The sequence below is a fragment of the Aphidius gifuensis genome, linkage group LG4, assembly GCF_014905175.1.
Source record: "Aphidius gifuensis isolate YNYX2018 linkage group LG4, ASM1490517v1, whole genome shotgun sequence".
Classification (NCBI taxonomy): Eukaryota; Metazoa; Arthropoda; class Insecta; order Hymenoptera; family Braconidae; genus Aphidius; species Aphidius gifuensis.
The window spans coordinates 15,042,309-15,070,179 of record NC_057791.1 but is presented as its reverse complement, the minus strand read 5'-3'; the positions used below and the strand labels follow the sequence as shown (position 1 = coordinate 15,070,179).

Below are 27,871 nucleotides of genomic sequence, written 5' to 3'. Positions count from 1 at the left end.
AAATTTTTTCACCATTTAAATTTACAAAATTGCCATTAGCACCGATATGAAAAAATTTACGGTGAATACGGAGAAATACGGGGACATTTTCGAAAGAAATACAGGGACGATTTATCTATCTGGTTGAAGCAATATTATTTAGAGCTGAAGATAGATTTACGCAGATCCAGAATTTTGCTCCTCGGCAAGAATTATATTTGTAAAAATACTTTTTGCCTGAAGAAATAGCACAAATTCGAAATAAAAAATATTGAATAAGGTGATATCGTAATGGTAATTTTTTAGGTTTATTTAACTTTAATATTCATTTTATTATTGCAAGTTCATCTTGGTCGAATTCGTTTTACTAACTCATTTAAGCAATTTAGATGTTTTTATTCATCACATCACTTAATCATTCAAAACAATTGTGTTCGTAACATTAGATAATATAAATCGTTTTTGACATTCTAATATATTCTGTGATAAATGATTTTTGAAATGATTTTTTCCGTGACACTTTGTAATTCAAAGTAATAAAATTATATACAGTACATGTTATAAAATAGACTGTATATATTATTACTTTGGATTGCAAAGTATCACGGAAAAAATTATACACTTGATTACTGCTAACATATCTCGTAAGATAGATATAGATATATCATAGATCGTGTAAGTTCTTTTAGTTTTTTGAAAATATAAATATAATTTCGGGAGAAGAAACTATAGCCGCCATCTATCATGCAAACTTTATAATCTTTTTATCGCCATGACAGTGCTACAGAAAATAACAATAAATAATAAAATTATTTACATTTGTTATCAAACTTATATTCATTGTTGACAATTAAGTGCCTTAATTTGAATTTCTTTATTAAATAAAATAATACAGCTAACAATAAATTCAACCATGAAATCGTTAAATAAAAAAGGATAATTTTTTATAGAAAAAAAAACATAACAAACTAGAAAAAAATATATACAAACTGGCTCATGTTTACATACCAAGATAATTTGTAAGAAAATTTTTCCTTCAGTTGGCTTACTCATAATGGATATTAAATTAAACAAAGAGCATTTAATTGAAAATTTAATGAAATTTAGTGAAGAAACAACTAAAAAATTAAATGACATCTTACATGAAGTTGATTGGAATGAAAACATCACTGAGGTAGGTCATTTTGTGTCTGTAAAAAATTGTTTTTCATTCAAAAATTAATAACAATTGTTTATAGGAAAATTCGGTGAATACTATTTGTCCATTTGATTCAAATCATCGTGTACCTGATAAAAATTTGGAGCAACATTTAGATAGATGTCAATGGAAAGCTGAAGGTTATGATGAACAAGATTTGCCTCTGTCTATTCCAACTGTACCACCTGATGGACCATCATGTATAAAATTTGGTAATATTTATTATTAAAACTTGAATTGTAATCGAAAAAAAATAAATAAATTATTGTATTAATCTCTAGAAATATTTTGCAGATGAGTCGTTGATAAAAAGCATTCTTGAAATTAGTAAACTCCAACAAATTCATACAAAGCTAGGTCAGTAAATTATTTATCATTTATCAATCATTAATTTTTTAAAGATCATCTTAAATTTTTACAGCATATTTTAATAACGTAGTACTTGAAATGGACTTGGCATATCCTTTTTTTGAATTTAATTATTTAAAATATTATTTCATTTATATAATTAATCATTAGTGTTACGAATTTTATATTAATTAATTAAAAAAACAGGAAATGATAAACGATTAGTTCCAAGAACTTCAGATCGACTTGTTGCTGATTTTACACCAGAAGAAAGGAAGATACTGTATGACTACGTAATTGCAAATACAATTCCATTTGAAATTGGTGAAGAAGTTGCTGACCTAGAAAAATTGTAAGATTATTTATCAACTTGGTATATAAACATTTAATTAATTATTAATATTTGTATTTTTAACAGACAAAAAGAAAATGGTGAACGTAAAAATGTATCATATCTTGAGCTGATTGCACAAGAAAGAAATTTAAAAAGAAGAAGAGCCAAACATCGTGGTGTTCATACAAATAAAAAATCACATCTTGAAGTATTACGAGAAGTTATTAATCATCAAATGGAAATGTTGGCTGATCATGTTAATGAAAAACATCAATTAGAGTTAGTAAAACCTGAAAAATCACATGAAAATAATTTCGAAAAATTTAATAATTCTAAGATAAATAATTATTCACGTGATTATGCTGATGATAAACAACGTAAATATGAATCACCAAGAGATTACGATGATCATCATCACTTGAAGAGACAAGAAAGATCTAGACATTCCAAAAAATCATCAAGGGATCGTGATAAATATGACGAACGTTATCAAAATAATTATGATGAAAAAAAACATCGTACTCGAAGAGATGACAGTCATCATAGTGGTGACCATCATCACAAACATAAACACAAACATCACAAAGATCATCATCATCGTTCATCTTCATCAAAAAAATCAAGACACGATGATGAAAGACCCAGCAAACGTCGTAAACATTATGATTAATTAAATTTTTATTAGAATTTTTTTACAATAAGCTAAAAAATATATTAAAAAAAACAATGAGAAATTAATACTGTTTATTTGTTAATATTGACCAACAATTATTTCTCATACACATGACAATGTATATTTTTTTTTTTTACATAAAATAAATAGTTATAATAACTTTTAATTTATTTTTTAAACAAAAAAAGAAAAGTAATAAAACATTAAAAAAAATAATTAAATTGAAGTAACTCTTTTTTTTTTTATATTATCTATAATTTACGAAAAAAAAATTATACACTTTCTGTTTGATCATCGTTGATAATTCCATCGAATACCTGATAACATGTGTCTTGTTGTTTTGGTCGTTGCATTGGATGAGCTAAAAGTTTAGCCATATGATTATGTAAAAATGTTGCATTTCTTCCAACTTCAAATATATAAAAATTTGATTTAATATCCAGATTAACAAGAGATTTGTAAATAACTTCACAATTATTATCATCAGTTGGTGTTTCATGTACATATAAAATATCAAGATAAAATAATGGTTGACGTAGTAATTGTCCGAATGATTTTAAATCACTTTCCATACCTACATCACATTGTGATCTTGAATAAATCATAATTGCTCTTATTACTTGTGTTGGTGGTTTAATTAAATTTTCAAAATCTACATGAGTTATTATATTACGAAAACAATCAGTTATATCAAATGTTGAATTTTTTGAATCATCTTGATTAATTTGTTCAATGTTTTCTAAACAATTTAAAAATGTTTTTTTATCATTTGTAAAATCTAATAACCAATTACATGAATTTTTTGTTAATGTCATTATTGCAAATTCATGATTATTATTTAATACAATTTTAGCATTATAAAACATTTCAATACTATGTTTAATCATTGATAATGCTGAATAATGTTTTGTTTCAGATGAAAGTTCAAATTTTGTTGAATTACTTTCTTCAACTGTATCAATAATAAATATAATTTTTTCACGTAAATTTTTTATTGGATTATTTAATAAATTCCTTTCATCCTTTGAATAATCATATTTTTGACATCTTGATGCTGGTGAATTTATTGATGTATTCATTTTACATGTTGATGATCTTGGTGATAATGATGATTCATGTTTAAATGTACGATTCAAGTTATTTAGGTTAGAATCACTTGTTGAAATATTTTCAAATTTTTCTGACATACTGTGAACTTCTTCGTTTTGATCTTGACTATCACTCATTTTTTATATTATTACTGCAAATATTTATTTAATAATTACAATATTATATATTGTAATTATCAATTTAATTTACAACAATAAAATATAATATAAATTTGAAGACCAAAATGAATATTTTATTGATGACACTGAATTATCAAAAGTTTTTGTTTTCAAAACAAGATAACTGTTATAAATTTTACAATTAAAACTTCATAAATTTATCCAACAAACCTAAAATAATAATATAAACATACTGTTAAAAATAAATTATAAATATAATAAAATTAAAATAGTTTTATAAACAAATTTCATACCTCAATTTCGATAGAAATTATTTTAAAAATATCATCAAAATGTTGCTAGACAATTAGCCAATGATACTAATTCCAAACGTGGATATTTATTGTTGTTATTGTTAATATTATTTATTGTTATATTTATCAATAATTATAATCGCCATATTGAATTTTCTATCTCTCTCTTTTTATAGACGTCATCTTATGGGGAATCTTCAAACTAACTTGTCAAAATGTCAGCCATGTGTGCGTGTGTGAATCATCGAATGAATGAATTGGTATTGGTACACATGTATTATTTGTCAGAGAGAAAAATAAAAAAAAAAAATATACGACGTGATATGCTCACACAATAAAATTGATAAATAATTTCTTTGTAGAAAAAATCATTTCTTGTAAAAACTAGTGCGATAAGATAATCAGTGTCATCATCGAAAAGTATTTGTGTTTTTTTCTATCGAAATCTTGATAAAAATACCAAACTGCCATAAATAAATTTTTACCCAACACTTAATTATTAAAATAACAATAAAATTATTTATTAATAATTAAAATTTAAATCAGTGTTGGTATATATTATGTGGTGATAATGGAAATGAAAATAATAATTTTACTATTTCTTAGTGTAATATCAACAATAAATAGTAGCTGTGACATAACAAGTGCAGTATTTGATAATGTTTTAGATGGAATGCCAGCAGCATTTGGTGATTATGATTCAGATGAATTAACTGATGTATTTGTTATACGTAAAGATGGTAAAACATTAGAAATATTACTATCAAATGAACATGAACCATTACTACGTTCAACAAATTTAACATGTAAATTTGAAAATCGTATAACAAGTATTGTACCTGGTGATTATGATGGAAATGTATTTATGGATATACTTGTGACGACACTAGATAATGATAATATATTGACAAATGTTTATGTACTATGGAATGATGATGGTACATTAAATTGTTCTGGTACATCAAAACCATTAATTAAAATGATTGGTCAACCATTGACTATTGATTATAATCAAGATATGATTATTGATTTATTTGGTACTGATGCTGATAATCATCGTACATTTTGGATATTTAATAATGGACAAAATTCACCAGAACCAATACAAATGAATACAACAATTTCAACATCAATAAGATCACCACATTCAAATGCATTTTTAGATTTAAATGGTGATTTTTATCCAGATATTATGATAACAACAAATGAACATGTTGAAATATGGAATGGATCAAATAAAGGTTTTAATTATTTTAAAAAAATAAAATGGCCATATGATATTATTGATTCAATTAATGGACATATTGGACAATCATTAAATCTTGATGTTGAGCTAAGAGGTGAACTTGATTTAATTTTACCAATATGTTTTGATAATGATTGTAAAAATAGTACAATTGCTATTTATAATAATGGCTGGCATAATATGAATATTAATTTTATTGATGATCATAATGATACATGGGGTTTTGTACCAAGTAATTCTGATAATGATAAATTATATAATGATGCAATAACATTACGTGGTGGTGATTTTAATATGGATGGTTATCCAGATCTTTTAGCAACTCTTAAATCATCTAAAACACAAATAATACGTTCATTTTTATTGATAAATAGTCCATGTATTAAAAATTGTAAATATATTAAAAGAACATTTGTTATTGAAGATTGGAATACATTTAATACATTTAAAAATGATACAATAATGGCTGTATTTTATGATTTTTATCAAAATGGTATATTAGATGTTATACTTGTACAACATGATAAAATTCATAATAAATATCAAGTTGGAGCATTTAAAAATGATCTTGATTATGATGCTAGTTTTATTAAAGTTATGGTATTAACTAGTTTAACAAATCCAGATTATCCATTATCATATGGTAGTTTGGGTAAAAAAAAAAGAACATATGGTACAAATTTACCTGGACCATCAATATCATATGATACAACAACACAAGAGGGTAATCATAGAAAAGCTATTGCTGCTCAATTACCACAAAGTGCACATTTTTCACTTAATTTACCTTATACAACATTTGGACTTGGTAGAACACCAAATTTTGTTGATAAACTACTCATTGGGGTATGTTAAATAATTAATTTTATTCATGATAATATGATTACTATTTTATTTATAATTATTATTTGGTTTTTTTTTTTAGGTCGCTGGATATTCACGTGAATGGCGTCAAATTATACCAAATTCACAAATGGTTGTTATACCAAAACCAATTGATTATCCACCTGGATGGAAAGCACAATTATTTGTTACACCAAGTAAATTAATATACATGAGTGCTGCAGCATTAGCTGGTACATGTGTTCTTATTTCTTTTATTATACTTTATCTTTGGTGGAAAGAAAGACGTGAGGATAAATTTGAAAGACTTCAAGAAGCACACAGATTTCATTTTGATGCTATGTAGATATAAATATTAATCACTTTTAATTATAATACACCTAATAAATTGTTCCAACATGTTTTTATGAATAACTATTTTGTTTTTTTTTCTTCTTTGTATTATTTTTCTTTTTCTTTTTTGTATTTAATCATGTGGTAAAATTGACAGTTTTACTTTTATTTAATTTGGACAATTTCATTTATATATAAAACAAGATTCGTTAATGTTTTACAATTTTATGAACAAGGTATAATAAATAATTTTTCTTGAAATGTTTTTTCGTATTATTATTTTTGTTTTATTTTAAATTAATTTAAATTTTTGTTTTTTCTTTTTGGTCACCATCAGTTAGACTGATTTAAAATGTGTTTAATTTTACTGGCATCGATCATTTTTAATAGTAGGATTCAGGTCATTGAAGTAGGGATGTGCCATTGCTTCTTCAGCTGATAATCTCAATGCTGGATTACACACTAATAATCTCTGAATAAAAAAAAAAATATTAAATATTAATAATGTATATATTAAAATGTATTAAATAAAATTAATTTTTAAGATTAATTACTTGGAGTAAATCTTTGCCCTTTGTGGGAAGTTTAGGTGTTACTTGTGAAAGTCCTTGTGTTGGATGATATTGAGGAAATGCTCTGTAATCAGGAAGAGTTGTTAAATCTCTCCATGTTTCTTCAGTTGGTGTACCCAACATTCTAAATATTCTTTTTAACTGATCATCAACATCTGAGCCTGGAAATAATGGTCTTCCTGCATTTGCAAGTTCTAAAAATACAAAATAACATTTAAATTATTTATCAAGCTTTACTAGAGATTTATTCAAGTATATTAATTTTAATTTTACCAGCAAAAATACAGCCAGCACTCCACATGTCAATTGAGGTGGTGTATAACTTTGCTCCAAATAAAACATCAGGTGGACGATACCAGAGTGTAACAACTTCTGCTGAATAACACTTGACTGGTATACCAAATGCTCTTGCAAGACCAAAATCAGCTAATTTTAATTCTCCATTTTTATTAATTAACAAATTTTGAGGCTTAAGATCACGATGAAGTACATTACGACTGTGACAAAATGCTAGACCACGTAACAATTGATATCTAAATACAAAAAAAAAAATAAATATACCAAGTAATTTTAATCAATTATTAATTATATAAATACTTACAAAAATGATTTAACAACATCTAAATCAATTTCACCATTTAAACTATCAAAATACTTTTTAAGATCTTGATCACAGTGTTCAAATACTAGTGTTAATTTTTTATCACTGTGTAGTACATCATAAAGACGAACTATATTTTTATGTTTAAGCTCTTTGAGTAAACAAATTTCTCGTAGAGCTGACGATGGAACACCCTGTAAATAGACACAATAAAAAAAAAATCAATTATTATGGTAATTTAATGTCAGAAAAATTATTAATAACTCACTTCATCATCATCATCTAAACGTACTCTTTTTAGAGCAACAATTTCATGTGTTTCACGATTTTTTGCTTTAAAAACAGTGCCATATGTACCTAAACAAAAATTAAATAAACAAATAGTAAATAAACAAAACAAAAAATACAAATGACACAAGTTTTTGACACATCAATTTAACATCAATTTTAATGATAGTAATTTAATTTTTAACATGTAAATTTATGTGTATTATTTTGTTAAATAATTTTAGATTTATTAAAATTTATATTGTTTAACATACCTTCTCCTATTTTCTCAAGTTTTTCATATTTTTGCATATTTTTAAGTGGGCGAAATGAAATATCAACACAGTGGTTAGCGCTGAATCTGAACGGTGAACAATCGAACTAGCTGACATTAATTTTTTTTTTCTAAGAAATGAGACACTTTTTTTGATTGGTCAATAAAATACACACATCATATTTTTTTTACTATCGGGAAATGATAATTAATTTTTAATTTTTTAACAAAATTTTTCTAAAAGAAAAATGTATATTTTATTTCGATTTTTTAATAGTGTTGTATTTCTATTGACTAATTTTTTAATGGCCATTTATTATGGTCGACGAGTATGTAAAAATTTTTTTTAATTTGAATAAAATATTTTTATCTAATTACTTATTTATTTGTAATTTTAATTTTTTAGTTTTTCAAAGTCATGAGTATGCATTATCAGCTTGTCGCTGAAATAACAGAATTCAATTTAATCGTAGGTTATTTTTGAAAAATAAATTATGAATTAATCGTTGGGTAAAATTTATTATGATTTTTGTATTATTTTTAGGTAAAGGAATCACGTGCTAGTCTTGATTACACAACTTCAAAAATTGCTGAGGCTATGAAAGAGGTAAAAAATTTATATAATTTATTTATAATTGTGTCATTTTACAATTGTTATTTTGTTCTGTTTTAGATTGAAGGAGACATTGATAATGAACTTGGTATCACTTATGATTTGACAAAATTAAATTCAATTATGCTGGAATTAAAAAGTAGATTTATCCAATTGGAAGAACGAATAATTGAGGTAAATATTTAAATTTATAATAAAAATATAACTAGGGTATTTATTATAATTTTGTAGTTATTTATTTATTTTTTATAATTATTATTAATCTGATTATAAGCTATTTTATTTATAAATAAAATTTACGTAATATCATTATTCCAATTTTCAATGTAGCTTAGGTAACTTTCATGTATTTAATTGAATTATTTTATGGTGATTATAATATTAAAAATTATTACAGTTTGTACGAATGGATGAAAACATGGAAAATGTACAACTTGAAACTCCAGATGATATTAATTACGTTGTTAAAAAATTCATAACAAAATCAAAGAAAAAACCTCTTGATAGTTTAGCAATGGCTTGTGATTTCGAAACAACAATAACTGGATAAAAGAAAATTAAATAGTCAATTACAACATTTATTCTTCACTGAAATTTTTATTTGGCGTATTGTTTATTTTTTATTTTTTTTTGACAACATGTTACATATTTCAAAAGGACAATTAGATAAAAATAAGAATCGACTGCATATTCGACGGAATTTCAAGTAACGTGCAGGTACACAATTGTATTTTTTTTTTTACATATAATATCTTCTTTGAGTATTTTTTAATATTCTTACTTTTTTCGTATATTAAATCTAGTTTTTTTTAAAGACATTTAATCAATTGACAGAGAGATTATTTATAGGGTAACGAGATCAGAATTGAAACACGTTCTACCAATGATCAAACAGATAAAAAAATTTGATATTCAATTTAATTTTTAATCAATTAAAAATGATAAATAAATTTATAAATTTAAATAATTATTTACAAATAATATTTAAACTAATTATGTAAAATGGAAATTTTTTTGAAATTGATTTTGAATATTTAACTCATTTATTAAACAAAATTAATTATAAATTTTTAATGAACTGTTAATATTTTTTAATTACAGTTCTAATTAAAATAAAAATTTACAAAAAAGTTAAATTTAAATTTGGTCATTGGTAGATTACAAATACATATTTACCATTTTATTTTTTTTATTATAAATTTACTAATTAATTAAATAATTTTAATTTATAATTTAAAAATAAATTTAACAAAAAAAAATCTTCTTTTAAAATTTTATAACTTGAATCAAATAGACATTTTTTTTTTAAATATAACATTAAATATCTATACAAATATTTATTTAAAATTTTTAAATATATATTTAAACAAATTAAAAATAATTATTAAGTACTATGTTATTTATACACAAATATATATATATATTTTTTCCCCGTCAGATGGAGAAAAAAAAATAAACTAAATAGAAGAAAAATTATGGCATTGATTTATCATCAGAACGCAATAAAATATTTTTAAAAATCATCAAAATTTATATCTAAATCGGTGAGTTTAATGTTGTTTTTTTTTTTTTTTTAAATAATCTATTTTGAGAATTAATCAGTGAGTCACTGGATTATATGATTTACCAGGTTATTAGTGTTGCCTTGTTTGAGGATAAGAATTTCCCATGCTTCTCTTGACAAAACTGTCCCACCCAGCACGATCAATTTCATCAAAATTTCTCTTCATATAATTGTCAAATCCTGAACGATCAATTTCATCCATATTTCGCTTCGCAGTTCCATCAAGTAACTCAACATGATTCACATTTCCAAGCCATTTCGAATTTCTAAAAAATTAAAATAAACAAAAACAATATAATACAACAAATTATTATAATCATTAACAATTAATTTTGAAAATTAAAAAACAATTTAATCATTTTTAAATTTACAAATTTTATAAATATTTTTTAACAATTTCTTTTTCGAAATACCAGTTGCTTTTTAAATCAATATCATCAACATAAAATAATGATAATAACCGTGTCTTCTATAATTTTATTTGATGAAAAAAATATAATAATATTTGTAAATAATAATAAAAAAAAATGGCCCGCACATCAATATCAGATTTCTACTTGACAATAGCGCTTGTTTTCAATCGTATCAAAATGACACATACGTTTTGTATTTTGATATATATTCGGATATGTACACCAGCGTTATTTTCCCTCTTTTATATAATCATAATATAGAAAATTTCTTTTCATTATCGAAAATACATCATATCAATTGTTATCATAACATTTCGCCCGTCAATACGTGATTCTTTCTCAACAAATAAATTATTAGTTTAAATTTATACATATATTTTTCATCAACATTACTCATGTGTATATGGAACGAAATCAAAGGCCATACTGTAGATCTGTTTGATGATAAAGTTTATATAATTTGATTTAAAAACGTATTTATATATATTTTTTTTTTTTTACCCCTTATAATTTCAACCCTAATGCGTATTGAATAAATTTACGTTCTAAAAAGCATTGTTTTATTTCTTACAATATAAATTTTAATTTTTTATACACAATTCGCAGAATACTTGCTGCTTTTTTTATTTTTTTCATAGCAAATTAAATAAATTTATTTTTTTTCTTGACAAATTTTCAAATAAATATCGTTTTTTTTTTTATTTTTTTTTTTTTTTCAAGTTATTATTTGTAAATTGAACAAAGGGGAAAAATAACGAATAAAAAATTCAAGATAAGAATGAAAAAAAAAAAAAAAAGCAGCTTTAAAACGTAAATCGTTGTGATTTAAATAATAGACAAATGAAATGGAAAAAATATTTAAAAATCAAAGATAAAAAAAATTTATAAAAAATGTAATTTATTGGTAAATTGTCTAAAAAATTTTGAGACATCTTAGTTATTATTTTTATTATATTAAAGTATTAGTAAATTGCTTTCATTGTTTACATTTAATATTTTTATCAGCGTAATCACCAACATTATTTATTTTATTTATTTTTTTGTTCCACCTGAGTTTTTTTTCTACTGACAAAAAAAGGTAATTTGTTTTTATGCTTTTTGATTTATTGTCATGGAATATTTAAGTACCACCCACACGTAATATTTATTATTTTATTTAATAATAAAAAAGCTTTTTAATTTTGATCCAGATTAACACTTAACCCTTCGTTTAGTTTTGGTTATTATCAATGAACAATATATAAATAGAGTCTGATTAAATCTACTTGCAGTCAATTACACATTGAAAAATTTACAATGCGTTTATTACACTATGTAAACTGATAAAAAAATTTTCATTAACAAGTTTTGCAACATAATAACGTGAAACAATTCATAAAACGTTTTAATATATTTTTTTTTCATTTCTTTTTTTGTTAGAAGGTTAATGATTTATATTCTCAGCTATATCACCATCAAATTCTATCAGAATAATATTCAGACTGTGACTATACAACATTAATTATATATAATATATTTCCTTGCTAATTATGAAACACTATTTTAGCATTTGTTTCGCTACAAAAGTGCACTTTCAGAATATTTATCAATCGTCCTGGTACATGTTCATGCATATCAATGAATAAATTTAAAACACGACCTTTTTTTTCTTTTTTTTTTCATTAATTATTTGAATATTTTATGTATAAAAAATCATTAAACAATTATTACCTTGAATCGAATCTTTTATTTTGTCCAAATGTTGCACCTGACAAAGAATCCAAACCACGACGTGATTGTCTTGCAAATGGTCCGTCTTGAAAATTGATATCACGTGCTTCAGCTGTCCGACGAATGAAAAAAAAAATATATTAATTACAAAATTATTTATTTATCAATTGAAAAAAATTATATATTGATTTTTAATATAAATTTAAATTTCATTGTGAATTAAATTCAGCTGTAGATAATAATTAATTTCCAATAAAAAATTTGTGATTCCATATTAATCTAAAAAACATAGATAAAAGCTCAGTTGTCATTAACACAATTATTATCATAAATTATTTAAGTGCCCTCAATTTTTAAACGTTAAAATGGATTTTTTTTTTAATCTACTGTAAAATCAATTTGAATAAACATCATGTTGTTGATAACATTATGATATTTTAAGTGCAAATTAAACATGACAAAAAATATAAGTAACTACATCCTTCACACTTTTTTTTTTAACAAAATAAAATAAATAAAAAATTGCAATATGTCGTGTGTGAGTCGATTATAAGTGTTGACATTAATATATTTATGAAAAAACAGGAAATGTATAAAAATAGTTAATGGATAAAAAAAAAATAGACCAAAAAAACTTTTTTTTTTTTGTGTTAAAATTTTCATAAGTCATCAACCATCAGAATAAAAAAAATTAACATGGTCACTAGTGCGAGGTCACCAGTTCATTACCATCCTCCAAAAAAAAAATATTCTCGTAACAAAAAAATTATCATACATTCTAACCTGTCACACAAAAATAAATGATATTTTAAAGCTAAAATTATTTTTTTTCTCTCCTTCAATTCTTCTGTTTTTTTTAAAACAAAAAAAAATAAATCACAAGTAAAGTATTCTCATAGTTATTAATTTTTTATTTATGCAATAATCATAATCATTTTTTGTTATTTATTAATTATAAAACATGCTACATATTATTGATGATATTGGACAAAAATATTCATTCATAATCATATAAAGAAATCAAATAATATTATTAATAAAACATTGGTCGATAAGTTTGATGTTTTTGAGGTCGATGAATATTATTCTGAATATTTCGTAGTAAATTACCACCACCAATTTGATCCAAATTACGTGCTTGAATATCACGAACATATTCAATTGGTTCATTATTATCATTTATCAATTTTTCATGGTTATCAGCCCATTCTGAAAGAGAAATATTCAGTTATAAAAAAAAATATAAATATGAATAAAATTGTAAGCTAAAATTATTATACGAGAAAAAGGCAAGATAAAGACAAATAAGAAATATAAGAATAGTACCTACCTTTTATAATAAAAAAAATAAATAAACGATAAAAAAATATAAAAAAAAAAAATGACAAAACACTGAAGAAGCATTTATGTGTGTGTTTATATGAAAAAGGTTTAATCAAGTTGACGTATTCATAATGTTTATGTATTTTTATATTTTTATATTGTGTGTAGTATTATTTGATCTCAGATGATATAGGGACACGTTGAGATAATATTATTAGAGCTGTAAGGGTCAGTCCTTTGGGATGTCAGCTTTTATCCTGAATAAATTGATCAAAATTGACGAATAAACTGATCCTTTCAAATGATTTTATTAGTATTTTTATTTTTATATTGAACAAATGAAAATATTTTGTGTTATAACCAGAGCCGGGAAGTTCGTCTGTTATTTCAGTTTGCCGTAAGCACCATGGCTACATGTAATGGTGAAATATAGTTTAAAAAAAAAACGATCTGAACCTCGTACATGGTAAAAATGGCCTTATTTTTTTTGACCACTTAAAAATGGCCTCATATTTTTGGCCTTTTTAAATGGCCTTATGTTTTTGACCTCTTAAAAATGGCCTCGAAAAATGGCCTCATATTTTGGGCCTTTTAAAAATGGCCTCAAAAAATAGCCTTATTTTTTTTTGGCCTCTTAGAAATGCTTAGTTTTTTAAACTAAAATAAATGTATTTAAATAAATAATTTCTTAGACCAAAAACATGGAGCCATTTTTAAAAAGCCAAAAAAATAAGGCCATTTTTAAGAGGCCATTTTTAAAGGCCATTTTTAAGAGGCCAAAAACATAAGGCCATTTAAAAAGGCCAAAAATATAAGGCTATTTTTAAGAGGCCTAAAAAAATAAGGCCATTTTTTGAGGCTATTTTTTCCATGTACGAGGTTCAGACCGTCTTTTTTTAAAACTACATTTCACCATGTTGCCATGGTTCTTACGGCAAACTGAAATAACAGACGAACTTCCCGGCTCTTATAACTTATAACATATTAGCTTGACTATTTTTATGTAATAAATAATTAAAGAGCATGTAATACTAATGTTAATAATAGAAATAATTTTAATATTGATATGAAAATGAGAATATCAATGCTTATGTGAAAACGCTTAATATATAAATAAAATTGAAAAAATTCTATTTTCCATATTTTTTATTAATTTATAGCCCCAATTTTATTTTTTTTTTTTAATCCATCAATATTCATTTGTTGACTTTGATTGCTATTTATTTTTAATATCATTTATTCAATTACATAATTAAATAAATAATATATAAACTTTTGATAAAATCAGGGATGAGAAATTTTTATTTTTTACGTTTACACCCTTTTTTTTTTTCAATCCATTAATATTGATTTATTGACTTTTATTATTATTAATAACATTTATCCGATTAAATAATCAAATTATTAAAAGAATTTATATATATTTGAAATATTTTATGCTTGATTTGTTGGATGAATAAAAAATGTTTGATATTTTGATGAAATAACATATTAATTTGTGATTTTATGGGATCATTAATTGATGATTATGATAATGATGATAATAATAATGGCAATAATTATTGATATACAAATTAGAGTATTGTATATCACATATAGACATTTTGTGTTATTAGTTTTGTCATATTTCATGTTGGCAACATAAACGTGTTATAGAGAAATCGATTGAGTACGTATCAAACATTTAGTTGACAAGAGTCATGGACTTTGTATATTAAGCAAACGACTGTTTTAGAATCTGATAAATTGATATAAAGCTATAAAAAATAAAACGAGAAAAACAATAACACATTTCATAAAAAAAAAAATGCTAAAAGCTTTTTTCCACCTTCCACTTGCTCGATACTGTGTTGCATGTTTTTATTTTTTTTATTTGTGATGTTATTACATGAGTTTAAGTGGTGGTAGTCAACACCAGGTCAGTAACACTGCAAAAAAATCATTCGGAAATGACTCAAGTGCAAGTATAAATGTCTTACGGACATTGCACTTTTGTAAGTAGTAAAATAGACGAACAGTCAGACGTTCAAAAACCTCATAATTTTTAACTCTCAAATTATTCAATGAATGAAAAAAAAAAATTTTGAAAAAAGCTTTTGAACTGACATTCTAAAAAATGTTATTCATTAAAAGTTGGATTTAAATTTGAAATATTGAGAAGCTTTAAAAATAAAAACAAATAAAAAAAATATTTACCAATTGATGAAATAAAACACAATAGAAACAAGAATTTTTAAAAAAATATAAAAATCTATTTCCATGAAAATTTGATACTTTGAAACAATGTAAATGTGGAAAGTTGAAAATTGTATATTACATTGTTTTAATATTGATCGATAAAAAAATTTGATTGATTACATTGTCATCGAATTTATTGTCGTTATTTAAATCAATGTTAACATCACTAAAACAAATACGTTATAAAATTACTAAACCGTACAATTAATAGACATACACATATGACAGGTAAAATTCATTTATAAAATAAAAAAAAATAAATAAACAAACCACCACCAGCTTTATTAAATCCCTTCATTAAAAATTTTTATACAAAATTTTATTTTTATATTAACTTACCAAGTGCTGCGTAGGATCGAGCCAGAGCTTCGACTACTGCAGGATCAGCATAGACAACGTCATTTTCACCACGAATCTGTTGAAATAAAAAAAAAAAAAATTTTCATGACTTTTTTGTTACAATATAAAACACACAAAAACAAATAAAGTTAGTTGATACATGATATAAATTTTTAGCATAGTAGCTTAAAGAAAAAAAGGCTAAAAAAAAATTAAAAACAAAAAGCTTGTGAATTTTTCTAGTGTAAAAAAAATTCATGGAATTCAAAATGACAAATTTTAGTTTTTTTACAATCTATTTATTTCTCGATTGTAATTATCATTATTAGCCTATTAGAATTTTATTATTGTTTAAAAAATTTTTTTTCATTTATTTTATTTATGATTTAAATGATAACTTTGAATTTTTTATCCCTTTTTTTTTAATGAACATATTGTTTAGTTATTTATGAAATTTCATTATTTTAATGACACAAAGTTCATTATTAATAATTACCCCTGGGATTATTCTTAAATATAATCATTACTCAACTTTTTTTTTTCTTTTTAATTTTTTTTTTTTCTGTAGATTAAGGTCATAAAAAGTTGATAATAATTTTTAAAATTCATTAATTATGATTGAAAAGGACATAATGGGAAATGATAAAATTATTCATGTTTTCAATATCTATACACGTAATCATTAGTGCCAAGTTAACAATGTTGCTTTGACAAGAAAATTATATCCGCAATTTTTAATGGTAAAAAAATATTGTTTAATTATTTTATAAATTTGGTTAACTAATTTGACTCCTTGAATTTATTTTATGACATGTATTGTGGTAAAAAAAAAAATTATTTGGTGATATAAATTTTTATATATACATCAAGCTTCATTTTCCCAAACTTATATTAGTATTCATGGGAAAAGTTATATTTTCTTGGTTGAGTAACTTTGTGAGATATTACACGGAAAATATCAAACTTGCAAGGTATACATGTGTTAAACAATTTTAAAAATATAAAAAATTTTTTAAATTAAAAAAAAAACTTTACGATAATATATAAATATTTATTTTACAGATTAAATTTTACAAACGTTTTTTTTTTTTTTTTGCTTTAAATAATAGATAAACTCAAAGAAGAAAAATAAATATTTTTATTTTCTTTATAAAACAATCACAAACTTGAAAAATAATATAAAAATAATAATTGAATGTACAAATGGGCGGAATATGCAACAAGTTGAATTGCAATGAAAAACTTTTATACATTTATTCTGAAGCTTATTTTGTTTTTTTATTACTACAATAACTTTTATCAAAGAAAAAAATATAAAAATAAAATAATTCACCACAATGATAACTTTATATAAAATCAAGTCTAAACTTTTAATATTAATTAATAAAAATAAATATAATTAAAGTTAATTAATTAAAAAAATATTATTTAAAATTGCTGGTTTATTTTTTTAAATTAAAAAATAATTAATTAAAAATTTTTTAAAAATATTTACCTGTACTGGAACTGCATTGACATAAACAGTAATTAAAAGCACAAAAAGTGCTGTCAAACAAATGACACGAGCAATCGACATATTTCAAAATTTTATTAAACAAAAAATTGTTTAAAAATGATTTTTTAAATTTGTAAATTAATTAGTAATTTTATTTTTTATTTTAACTATTTATAATGTATTTATTTTTTTTCAAGTTTTAAATTGAAATCTGAGGTTGACTGGTCAGACAGGTAAAACGCGTGCAGAGCGCAATGACTGGTGTGCGTGATCCCATGCAATATATAGAGAGCTTTCCGCGATATTTTAAGGAGAGGGAAATAAACGCTTGCGCGGATGCATACACGCAATCTCAAAAGCCCTTTTTTTACATATACGTGTCAACACGATATCGGCTTATTTACCTATAACACCATCTGTATCAATTTTTAATATTTTTTTTTATTTTTTAATTGTGATTATTATTTTAGAATCATTTTAATAATTTTTTTTATATTTTTTTTTCAAGCTTAATATCAACTGTACATTTGCAAGTTGAAAAAATAATTTTTTATAATTAAGATTTATATATTTTATGGCTTTTTTTTATACATTTACTAATTTTATTTTTAATAAATTAATAAAAATATTTTTCATCTTTTTTGTTTGTTATAAACTCAATTATAATTATCATTTTTTTTTTTTTTTTTAGTTTATTTTAATTTATTAATCTCAACGGTGTTTACTATCTAGAAAAAAAATATTCAACTAATTTTTGTTAATTGTGATTTATACTTTATGATTTTTGTTAAAGTAAATTCATAAATTTATTTTTTAAACATTATTTTTAATAATATTAATAAAAAATTTATTTTTTTATATAGTGTTATTTTATTTTATTTTTTTTTTCTTTTGTAGTTTGTTATTAATATATTAAAAAAAAAAAAAACTATGTCATCTATTATAAAATATATAATTTTAAAGATGAATGACTAGGGAGAAAGAAAAAAATAAAATCAAAATTTACAGACCCTTACAAGGGATGTCGTTTTTTTTTTCTTTCTGAGCTTTTAATATGCCTTCTTCTGTGTACCAACAATGTAAATTGTTATATCAAGAAAATAAGTGAGGCAATGGGCTGTAAATTTTTTTTTTTTTTTCATCTATCTTAGCCTGCGAATTTTAGCTTTTTTCATTATAAAAACCTTTTTTAATTTTCAATGTCCCACTGATTAAGATTAAACAAAGATAAAATTTATTTTTTTTAATTATGAAATTTTTACTTTTTTTCAACATGGTAGACATGTTGGTTATTTATAAATTTTATGAATAAAACAGAAGGAATATTAATGATGACAGTAATTTAAAAATTTTTGCACAATGTTAGGTCGTTGTTGTACACTGTCTTTTAACCCCCAGAGTCAAATTTCAAAGTAAGCTAACCACCACAGGGGTAGATCATGCTTAAAAATATTCACCCTTTTTTTTTTTTTGACAACATATATATGACAGTCATTTTCTAGAAAACATGTAACACATAACGTTTTGTGTATGTTATTATTTAAAAATATATTTTATAGAAAATAATAATGTCAAGTCGTTATTGCATATCAGACACAACATTGGATGAAGTATTGATTTGATACTTTAAACATGTGACATTGTAAAAGTCACAAGAAAATATATACAGGGGTTGATATCTAGTGCGGAAAATAATTGACCGTGAAATTATAAGAATGATGCTTGAAAGATTTTTTTAAATGCCCTATACTTTTTATTTTGAAAAATTTATCATCAACCCCTTGTTGAATAACTCATTCAATAATGACATTAATTGCCTTTTTTTTTTTCGATTAATAAAATATTAAATGAAAATAATTTTTTGCATATTAATAGTTACAATAACCATTTTTACGTAGGTGGGACGCTTCGCGTCACCTACGTATTGAATTTGTCTACCGAAAATTAAAAAATGCTCTCATTTCTTAAGTAATTGTCAGAGAGACTTCGTGTTAGAACCAAAAAAAGCGTATTTTCAATCTCTTTAATTTGTATATTTTCGATTTTTTCTCAAATAATTATTAAAGTTGCCAGTGCCAAAAATGTTAAAAACCTTTTTTTTTTTTAAATATTAAATAACTTTTTATCTGAAAGCGTGATCGATTTGCACCGACTGATTAAAAGTTTTCTTTTATTTTGATCTTTAAATCGCCGCTATTTTGAAAACGATATCTTTAAAACTCACGGAGTTATTAGAATCCTAATAGAAAAATTTGATGTGGCTGTTTTTTCCCGATTTACATTGGAACCCAACAAAATCATGTTTTGTAGAGATTCGACGCGCAGTGTTGGCAGCCCTGCTTAGTTCGTCTCACTCACACAGATGAACATATGTTTATGATAAAATTTCGCAGTGTTGTGACTAAACAATATGACATTTTATTTGAAAAAAAAAAAATTACACTAACTAATAATTGCACATAACCCACCGGAGTATTGAAAATTTTAATTTTCGTTATGTATGATTTTTCAAATTAAATTCTTCGATAAACACTTTTTTATTTTTTCGAAAAAATTTCTAAAAATGTTACTTACGCCGTTTCATCTCCAGTATGATGGTTCAATTTTTTACAGTAAATTTTTTGGAAATTTCATGTATTTTATTTAATAATTAACTGCACTTTAATAATTGTTAAAATAAAATAAAAAAACAAGACAATATTTAAATATTTAGAATACAAATTTAACGAGACGAAAAATTAGCCAGCACGTTTAAATTCTTCAGTGTTTTCTAATTATCAAATTTATTAATGATAATAAAAATACTGTCGAGACATTGACATTGAGTATATAATGTACACTTCATTTAAAAAAAAAAAAAAAAAAACAGAATCTTATTATGACGATGTATTAAATAACAATAATAATTAGCCATAAAAATTTTATATTTTTAAAAAACTTTTTATTGAAACTATTTATATATATAAAAAGAGCTAATAACAATTGATCTTGGGTGATGATAATAGTGTAATTTTATTTATAACACATACATTTTTAGACATCGTTGAATTATATATGAATAGAACCACCATGAACAATAGTAATTGAGTCATTTTTGTGCTTATCATATAACAGCTAATGGATTTCTTTGTTCAATGAGCTATGTATCATATAAACAGGTATTATAAAAGATTTTTAATATTTTTTATCCCCCAAAAGAAAAAAATATCCTATAAAAGCTCGTGAATTTAGTAACTTGTGGCTCATATACAGTATAACATACGTACAAGTTATATCCACAAGAACGCAGCAAGAAAAATGAAGACCACAGTTGTATACGTAAGGAATTTCATCTGATTTTTATATGTGATTTATGTGTGATATAATTATTTTATCAAGCATACATTCTTCATCATGGATTTGGATGATGAAGACAAGTGTTTTTTTTATTTTTTGTATTTTTATATTTATTATATTTAATACTAAAAAAAAAGTAATATTATTTAGGTGTGCTGTAGTTTAGTGAGTTTTATAACAACAATTGATGGAAGGGAGTTGGATCTTGCCTATTGGTCAAATATATTCAACCCTCGAAATATTAAAAATGACTGTACAAATGATAACTGTGAAATATATTATCCAAAAAAACGTGGAGAAACTGAAAGCTTCGATCAATTTCAACAAGTATTTATTTTTTAAATTACAATATTTGTTATAAATAAAAAAAAAAAAAATGAATAAATGTAATTAATGAATTTTACAGCAACCAAATTATTATCGTTTACAGTGGTCTTGTCCATGTGAAAGTCACTATGAAATTTTGGATTTAGGAGCTCATAGTTATCCACGGTATTTAAGCACTGCTACTTGTGCTAGCAAGCCATGCCACAACAAATTTAATCAGTGTAAACTTATTCATTACAAGGTAATTAATTCAATAAATTTTAATAACTTTTTTTAATTACAAAAAAGCTTTATACATTTATTCAAATTTAACACTTGTTGTATATTTTATATTCTAATACAAAAAAAAGAATCAATAATTTAATTCATGAATTTTATTTAATTTATAAAACTCAGTAAATAATTTTTGAGTCTTAATAATGTTTCTATGTTATTGAATTATTTATACTTTTTGAAATAATTTTTTTAATCAATTACATTTTAAATTTATTTTTTAATTATTTATAGGTATACGTTCTTAGACATCGTGATATAAATGATAGTAATGATACAAGTGAAGAGCAGTTTATTGAACAGCCAATGTTGCCAGAACCATTTCGGGTTAAATGGCATTTAAAACCAATAATAACAACAGTAGCTTGTGTCTCAGCATCAGAAGGGAGAATGAACTAATCGTTAAACAACAATCTCAACCTATGAATATTGTTCTTCAATATTATCACTCAACAAAATGCCAATATTATATCAAAACTTGTGTATTAAAAATTAAAAATTATAAATATATATACTCAATGTTTTGTAACATATTATAATTTAATTTAATAACTATATTTTACAGTAATTTTATTTTATACATATATATATTTTATTTCTCAATCAATAATTTCTATAAATGTATAACTTATATTGATAAAATAATAATAGAATAATCATTGAGTAAATTTATTTTAAAATAAAAATAATTTATCCTTAAAATTTTAATTATTTTATTTAAATAATACGTGACAATTTTTTAATTATTTAAAATAGAGAAAAATTATTCTGTTTCTATGATGTGCTTTTAATATTTTTATACTAAATAGTTTTTTTTTTATTTATTTATTTTTTTTTTTTTTTATGGTAATTGTTGCTTCAAAGTGGAGTACAAAATTAAAACGATAAATTAATTTTTAATCACGTCTCAGTTATGGTTATGACTTTGTATTGTGGTTTTTTTTTTTTTTAATACTTTATGTTTTACTTAAAAAATTGATATAATTATAAATTAAATTTTTTTGTTTATATATTTTATTATGCCAGGTTTTAATTATTGAATAGACTTTTTATATTTATTTTTGTTTTGTTGAATATTTTTGTTGATAAAAAAAGATAATGTATTTTTAGTGTTTGATATTGTTATCTTTTCATTTTGCGAATGTATTTCGTATGTTAAAAAGAAAAACAAAAAATATTATTTGGGCTGAGTTGGTAAAGAGGAGCTTTAAAAATTGTCCTCTTTTTATTATCAGAAAATTCATGACTAGAAAAGGTTCTATCTTTTTATAATTTATTTTATAAATAAATATGAGTATATAAAAAAAAAATAAAAATCATCTATTATTGATTAGAAACAATAATTAATCTAAATTATTAAAAAATTATTGTGAATAAATTTTTTGATGGTCGGCATATATTTTATACTGACAAAAGAAAACTTGAATGTACCGAGGAAAAAGTACCAAAAGAAAACTGGTCATGGAAATTTTGGGAAATGAGAATAACCACTGGAGATGAATTTCAAGTGTGGCTATTTGTGTATGCGGAGTTATTGAGATGCAGTACTGGTATCAAGGAAATACCACAAGAAAATTTCACGTGGATTTAATGTTGCTATTTCAAAAGTATTCGGTCACGCGAGACAATGGTTGACAAATTAGTTACTTATTCTTTAAGTTTAATGTAAATTTATTTTTGAAATTGCTGCACTCGTATTTAGCGGATGTTCTCACTATAGAGCTTTTTTATTCAACCAGAAGGTTGCCATCAGGTTTATAGAAGTATACTTTATGGCAGCCTTCTGATAGTTTAAAAAAGCTTCATCGAGAAAATTCACTAATAGCACAAGAGTTGAAGCATCATGAAAATGTTGACAATTAATCAATATCATTTTCCTTTTTTGAGTACATTCCAAAAGAATACTCAATTATTACAACGCATAAGGAAAACCGTATGGTCAAGATACGTCAAACTGGCAATTAATCAAATGAGAAAAGAAATAATATAATTATAAATTTTTATATTTTTTTTTTGTGCAATTAACGGACGCTGAAAGTTATAATGTAAATTTTACCCACAAAAAAGATCCGCGTATCTTAAAAATGCGAATAAACTTTGCCTTTTATCAACTTTTTTTCTGTACCCTAAAAATCTGTAAAACATAGAAAAAAATTAAAGAAAAAAGACGGAAAAATATCGGAGAAATTTTCATTGTTCCTTGTGGAGAAATTCGGAGAATCATTATGGAGAAAATGAGTGGGATTCATGAAAAGTGCAGTACAGAAACGAATGTACAACGGTGAAAACTCTTCGCACCAATCTCATCTTCGTAAAAAATTCATTTTCTTTAATTATTAAATAATTTATTATAATTAATATGAGCTTTAAATTTATTCAAAAATAATTTCAATACCCGGCTTATATTCATCTCTCAAAAAAAAAAAAATAATTAAAGCTTCATTTGAATATATATATGTAAAAGATTTATTCAATTTTCGAATTATAAAAATTGAAATTTTGATAATAATAACATCATTATTAAAATATTATATATTATTCTTATAATATTGATTTTTTAGTCATTGAGTTTTTTTTTTTTCTCTCTTTACAAGCTCATACGAGCTTTCACCTTATATTTTTTCATCTTTTTATTTATAAGTCGCAATGACTTTTATTATCCCTTCGACAGCTTATCTATATTAAAATAATTTTGCAATAATTTTATTTCATAAAAAAAAATAGCTGTTACCAAGGTCTAGATAATTCGTATATCACAAAAAAAAAAAAGTATCAAGAATTATTTTTATTATTAAAAAAAAGTTGTATCAATGAAATTGAAGTATGTTTGATTTAATAAAAACGTCATACACATTATTTCAAAGCACATTAAAATTAATGTACTGCATTGTGTACATAGATAAAAAATGTTTGCACTATATACATAGATAAGATCAAAAAAAAAAAAAAAAAAGTTGACTCAATTTATCTCAATGTGATAACAATTGATCCCTAAAAAATTATACCATTATTATTGTTATTTATTTGAAATAAATAACAAGTCAATTTGTAAATTACTTGGGATAAATATTTTGACTGGATCACCCTTTTCCTTCAGGATAAATATTTTTTACACACGTGCTAATATGTTTATAGGACTTTTTATTATCTCATTTCATTCACCACTTGTTTTATTTGAGTGTCTATACAACTATTTTGTTAAAAAAATATATTATTAGTTTTTTAATTTGCTTGAATATCATGAGGATGACTTACTTTACCAAATAAAATTACAAAAATATTGAGATTTAAATCAATTATAAAATTACAATGTGTGCACGAATAAGCATTTGTATTAAAATACGATGCAACGATGCATTGTGAGTATAGACACTTTCACACGATTGAATTTTATATACTGTTGAATTTTGTTGAGATTATTTCATTACTAAATTCATTGAAAAACATAAACTTTCAGTCATATGTGAATTTTCAATTTAATTTAGTGTTATAAAATTTCTGGAATAATTTTACATTTATTATTTATAATATTATAAAATTATTAATTAAAAATCATTATTTATATATTAAAACGTGTCAAACTTAATACTTTTAAATACTAAATTTTTTTTTTTGAATGTTAATTCAACGTTTAGCTCAAATGTTAAAATTTAACGGATAAAAATTGTTTAGTGATGCCGCGATAGACGAGAGAACTCGAGACGAGACGAGAGAGAGGTGACGAGAGACGATAAATTTCGAGACGAGAGACGAATTTTCTCTCGTCGCGAGAGACGAGACGAGACGAGACACCAATGTCGATATGCGAGAGAAAAGTCGAGAGATAAATATTTTAGTTCATGTTTTTATTTTTTTTTGATTTTTATATATTTTCAATCTACTTATATGATAATACATTTCTTTGAGACGCTTTTATAATTATTTTAAATCTATTATAATAAATTTTCGATTTTTTTTTCATCAATATGTTGATTATAATATTATTTTTTATATTGCTTCTTGTTTTATATATGAACATATCTATTCTCCATACTATATTTGTTTTTCGCAGAAAAATTACCGGAATAATCGAATAATATCTAAGCATAAAAAATTTGTATTAAAAATTAAAAAAAAAAAATATAATAAAATCAAAGTAATGAATCTATTGTTTATATTGTAAATAAAACTACCAAAAATAAATTGTTGACCGAGAGAAGTCGAGACGAGACGAGAGATAGCTGACGAGAGACGAGAATATTCGAGACGAGAGACAAATTTTCTCTCGTCACGAGAGACGAGACGAGACGAGACGAGAGACGATCTTTTAAAGTCGAGACGAGACGAGAGAGGGCTGACTCTCGTCTCGTCTCGTCTCGCGGCATCACTAAAATTGTTGAAAAATTAATATTAATAAAAATTTTTAGTCAATGTTAATTTAACATCCAAAAACGTTAAAAATTTATCATTAATATTTGAATTTTTGTCTACAAACTGTGTATATTATTTTTGCAAAAAAATCAAATTAAATTATTTTAAAAAATTAAATAAAAAGTAATGTAATTTTTTCTTGTTCCAAAGTATCCAATTAACTAGAGATGCACACGAGACGAGACGAGACGAGATTTGATCGAGTCTCGTCTCGGTCTCGAAAAATGACCAAAACAACAGTCTCGTCTCGGTCTCGTCTCGGCTGAAAAAATCAGAGTCTCGTCTCGGTCTCGTCTCGAGTAAAAAAAATCAGAGCCTCGTCTAGTCTCGGCTGTATAAATATGAAGTGAACAAAAGTAATTTTTTTTTTTATGACATTTTTAAATATATACATTCTTATAATATGTGCATGTAAAATATTTTTTTTTTTTATATTTTTTTATAACGTATGAGTACTTTATTAGTATTTTTTTTTTTAAATATTAATTAACAATGAATATTGCATTTATTTTTACTCAAAAGTACATCGATTGTACTGAACAACAAACAAAAATATATAAAATGAATATAAATTAAATAAATAAATCAAGTTTGAATTGAAAAAAATGCTTAGTTACACTTTGATTGAACATATATATTAAGATGTTCTTTATTTCATTATACGTCTAAATTGAAATATTATTTACCATTATTTTCTTACGTGAAGCTGGATTTCAATTCAATTTTTATTTATTTTATATATTTTTTGTTTGTTTATGGTTATTATATAGATGCAATATGTATAAGAACTTATTACTAAAAAAAGGCACCGCAAAAAAAAAAAAAAAAATCAAGAAAACCAAATTTGATATCATAGACAACACGGCGAGACTCTCGCGAGAGTCTCGCGAGAAGTCTCGGGCTAATGCTAGTATCGTCTCGGTCTCGTCTCGCCTAAAAAATTGTCAGTCTCGTCTCGGTTTCGTCTCGAGTTCGCGAGACGAGACGAGAAAGTGCCGAGACTGGTCTCGTCTCGTGTGCATCTCTACAATTAACCGTATTTTTTTATATTTTTTTTTAAATTTAAATTGTGTTTGTCATATTACATAGATGGGTTGTGTATACATATAACAACACCAATGTCATGTATACTTGTTGAAGAAGAGGTTTATGTGGAAAGCCATCTACAAGTAATGAAATTATCGGAGCCAAAAGGCTGAGGACCGCTATGTAACAACTGGCCACAATTATGTTGTATATACTGAGTGAAAATTTTCCATGTGTTTGACCGTAGATTCCTCTTTTCAAACTTGACTATACAATTAACTTTTTTTTTTTTTCAATTTTTCATTTTAACTTGAATATAAATTTATTTTTTTTCACTTGTATAATATTGTTTTTCAATTAAATATAAAAATAAGCTTTATTTAATTTTTTATTTTTAAAATAATAAATATATTATGTCGTTATTTAAATATTTTTATAACGTAGCTTTTTAATTACGATTTTATATCGAATAACTTGTAGCATACAAAATTTTTTTCGTATATAAATATACCAAAGAATAGTCGAGTATTGTTTTTTTTTTTAGCTATTTTATTCAATGAAACATGAGTGTTACGTGGGAGGTTAAAATGTAATTTTTTAAAATTTTTTATTAG

The 27,871-nt window shown here is 23.8% G+C and overlaps 7 protein-coding genes across 9 annotated transcripts; 4 read left to right on the top strand and 3 right to left on the bottom strand.

Annotated features, from left to right (window-relative positions):
* Positions 1 to 811: 811 nt before the first annotated feature.
* Positions 812 to 2,608, top strand: LOC122855177 (U11/U12 small nuclear ribonucleoprotein 48 kDa protein). The gene is made up of 5 exons (XM_044156351.1): positions 812 to 1,153; positions 1,218 to 1,389; positions 1,472 to 1,534; positions 1,733 to 1,877; positions 1,944 to 2,608. Exons 1-5 carry the CDS (start codon positions 1,034 to 1,036, stop codon positions 2,527 to 2,529), a joined length of 1,086 nt encoding a protein of 361 aa, XP_044012286.1. The 5' UTR covers positions 812 to 1,033; the 3' UTR covers positions 2,530 to 2,608.
* A 45-nt stretch (positions 2,609 to 2,653) lies between these two features.
* LOC122855178 (BRISC and BRCA1-A complex member 1-like) lies at positions 2,654 to 4,245 on the bottom strand. The gene is made up of 2 exons (XM_044156352.1): positions 4,055 to 4,245; positions 2,654 to 3,971 (listed from the first exon to the last, which is right to left on the bottom strand). Exon 2 carries the CDS (start codon positions 3,756 to 3,758, stop codon positions 2,805 to 2,807), a length of 954 nt encoding a protein of 317 aa, XP_044012287.1. The 5' UTR covers positions 3,759 to 3,971; positions 4,055 to 4,245; the 3' UTR covers positions 2,654 to 2,804.
* Positions 4,246 to 4,285: 40 nt separating this feature from the next.
* LOC122855176 (T-cell immunomodulatory protein) lies at positions 4,286 to 6,520 on the top strand. Its single transcript, XM_044156350.1, has 2 exons — positions 4,286 to 6,146; positions 6,226 to 6,520. The coding sequence occupies exons 1-2, from the start codon at positions 4,626 to 4,628 to the stop codon at positions 6,487 to 6,489; spliced, it is 1,785 nt and encodes a 594-aa protein (XP_044012285.1). The 5' UTR covers positions 4,286 to 4,625; the 3' UTR covers positions 6,490 to 6,520.
* Positions 6,521 to 6,609: 89 nt separating this feature from the next.
* Positions 6,610 to 8,276, bottom strand: LOC122855179 (cyclin-dependent-like kinase 5). The gene is made up of 6 exons (XM_044156353.1): positions 8,192 to 8,276; positions 7,918 to 8,006; positions 7,650 to 7,843; positions 7,322 to 7,581; positions 7,031 to 7,242; positions 6,610 to 6,948 (listed from the first exon to the last, which is right to left on the bottom strand). Exons 1-6 carry the CDS (start codon positions 8,226 to 8,228, stop codon positions 6,841 to 6,843), a joined length of 900 nt encoding a protein of 299 aa, XP_044012288.1. The 5' UTR covers positions 8,229 to 8,276; the 3' UTR covers positions 6,610 to 6,840.
* On the top strand, positions 8,176 to 10,809 carry LOC122855181. 3 transcript variants are annotated; one of them, XR_006374051.1, is made up of 7 exons: positions 8,304 to 8,519; positions 8,597 to 8,659; positions 8,735 to 8,797; positions 8,864 to 8,977; positions 9,201 to 9,520; positions 10,242 to 10,347; positions 10,434 to 10,809. XR_006374051.1 is itself a non-coding variant. In XM_044156356.1 (5 exons), the coding sequence occupies exons 2-5, from the start codon at positions 8,609 to 8,611 to the stop codon at positions 9,351 to 9,353; spliced, it is 381 nt and encodes a 126-aa protein (XP_044012291.1). In that variant the 5' UTR covers positions 8,176 to 8,284; positions 8,597 to 8,608; the 3' UTR covers positions 9,354 to 9,362. The 3 variants fall into 3 exon arrangements, 2 of the variants coding, with proteins under 2 accessions (XP_044012291.1, XP_044012290.1); XM_044156356.1 differs by lacking the exons at positions 8,304 to 8,519; positions 10,242 to 10,347; positions 10,434 to 10,809 and adding an exon at positions 8,176 to 8,284 and having other exon boundaries at positions 9,201 to 9,362; XM_044156355.1 differs by lacking the exons at positions 10,242 to 10,347; positions 10,434 to 10,809 and having other exon boundaries at positions 8,353 to 8,523; positions 9,201 to 9,362.
* Positions 9,381 to 18,161, bottom strand: LOC122855180. The gene is made up of 4 exons (XM_044156354.1): positions 17,886 to 18,161; positions 16,391 to 16,466; positions 12,491 to 12,602; positions 9,381 to 10,633 (listed from the first exon to the last, which is right to left on the bottom strand). Exons 1-4 carry the CDS (start codon positions 17,964 to 17,966, stop codon positions 10,438 to 10,440), a joined length of 465 nt encoding a protein of 154 aa, XP_044012289.1. The 5' UTR covers positions 17,967 to 18,161; the 3' UTR covers positions 9,381 to 10,437.
* Positions 18,162 to 21,500: 3,339 nt separating this feature from the next.
* LOC122853937 (prothoracicotropic hormone-like) lies at positions 21,501 to 22,254 on the top strand (the record flags this gene model as incomplete). Its single annotated transcript, XM_044154346.1, has 3 exons — positions 21,501 to 21,548; positions 21,628 to 21,789; positions 22,056 to 22,254. Coding segments are annotated over 3 exons (375 nt in total), but the record flags the coding sequence as incomplete, so codon positions are not given.
* Positions 22,255 to 27,871: the final 5,617 nt, after the last annotated feature.

Excerpts from the sequence above, each read along its gene's own strand:
- LOC122855180 (XM_044156354.1), bottom strand. The coding sequence starts at position 17,966 with ATGTCGATTGCTCGTGTCATTTGTTTGACAGCACTTTTTGTGCTTTTA. Across the intron at positions 12,603-16,390 it reads TCGATCCTACGCAGCACTTG|CTGAAGCACGTGATATCAAT; the intron begins GTAAGTTAATAT and ends TTCGTCGGACAG. Across the intron at positions 10,634-12,490 it reads AATAAAAGATTCGATTCAAG|AAATTCGAAATGGCTTGGAA; the intron begins GTAATAATTGTT and ends TTAATTTTTTAG.
- LOC122855178 (XM_044156352.1), bottom strand. The coding sequence starts at position 3,758 with ATGAGTGATAGTCAAGATCAAAACGAAGAAGTTCACAGTATGTCAGAA.
- LOC122855179 (XM_044156353.1), bottom strand. The coding sequence starts at position 8,228 with ATGCAAAAATATGAAAAACTTGAGAAAATAGGAGAAG. Across the intron at positions 8,007-8,191 it reads ACTTGAGAAAATAGGAGAAG|GTACATATGGCACTGTTTTT; the intron begins GTATGTTAAACA and ends ATTTTTGTTTAG. Across the intron at positions 6,949-7,030 it reads AGGGCAAAGATTTACTCCAA|AGATTATTAGTGTGTAATCC; the intron begins GTAATTAATCTT and ends TTTTTTATTCAG.
- LOC122855176 (XM_044156350.1), top strand. The coding sequence starts at position 4,626 with ATGGAAATGAAAATAATAATTTTACTATTTCTTAGTGTAATATCAACA. Across the intron at positions 6,147-6,225 it reads TTGATAAACTACTCATTGGG|GTCGCTGGATATTCACGTGA; the intron begins GTATGTTAAATA and ends TTTTTTTTTTAG.
- LOC122855181 (XM_044156355.1), top strand. Across the intron at positions 8,660-8,734 it reads TAACAGAATTCAATTTAATC|GTAAAGGAATCACGTGCTAG; the intron begins GTAGGTTATTTT and ends TATTATTTTTAG. Across the intron at positions 8,798-8,863 it reads TTGCTGAGGCTATGAAAGAG|ATTGAAGGAGACATTGATAA; the intron begins GTAAAAAATTTA and ends GTTCTGTTTTAG.
- LOC122855177 (XM_044156351.1), top strand. The coding sequence starts at position 1,034 with ATGGATATTAAATTAAACAAAGAGCATTTAATTGAAAATTTAATGAAA. Across the intron at positions 1,154-1,217 it reads GGAATGAAAACATCACTGAG|GAAAATTCGGTGAATACTAT; the intron begins GTAGGTCATTTT and ends AATTGTTTATAG. Across the intron at positions 1,390-1,471 it reads ACCATCATGTATAAAATTTG|ATGAGTCGTTGATAAAAAGC; the intron begins GTAATATTTATT and ends AATATTTTGCAG.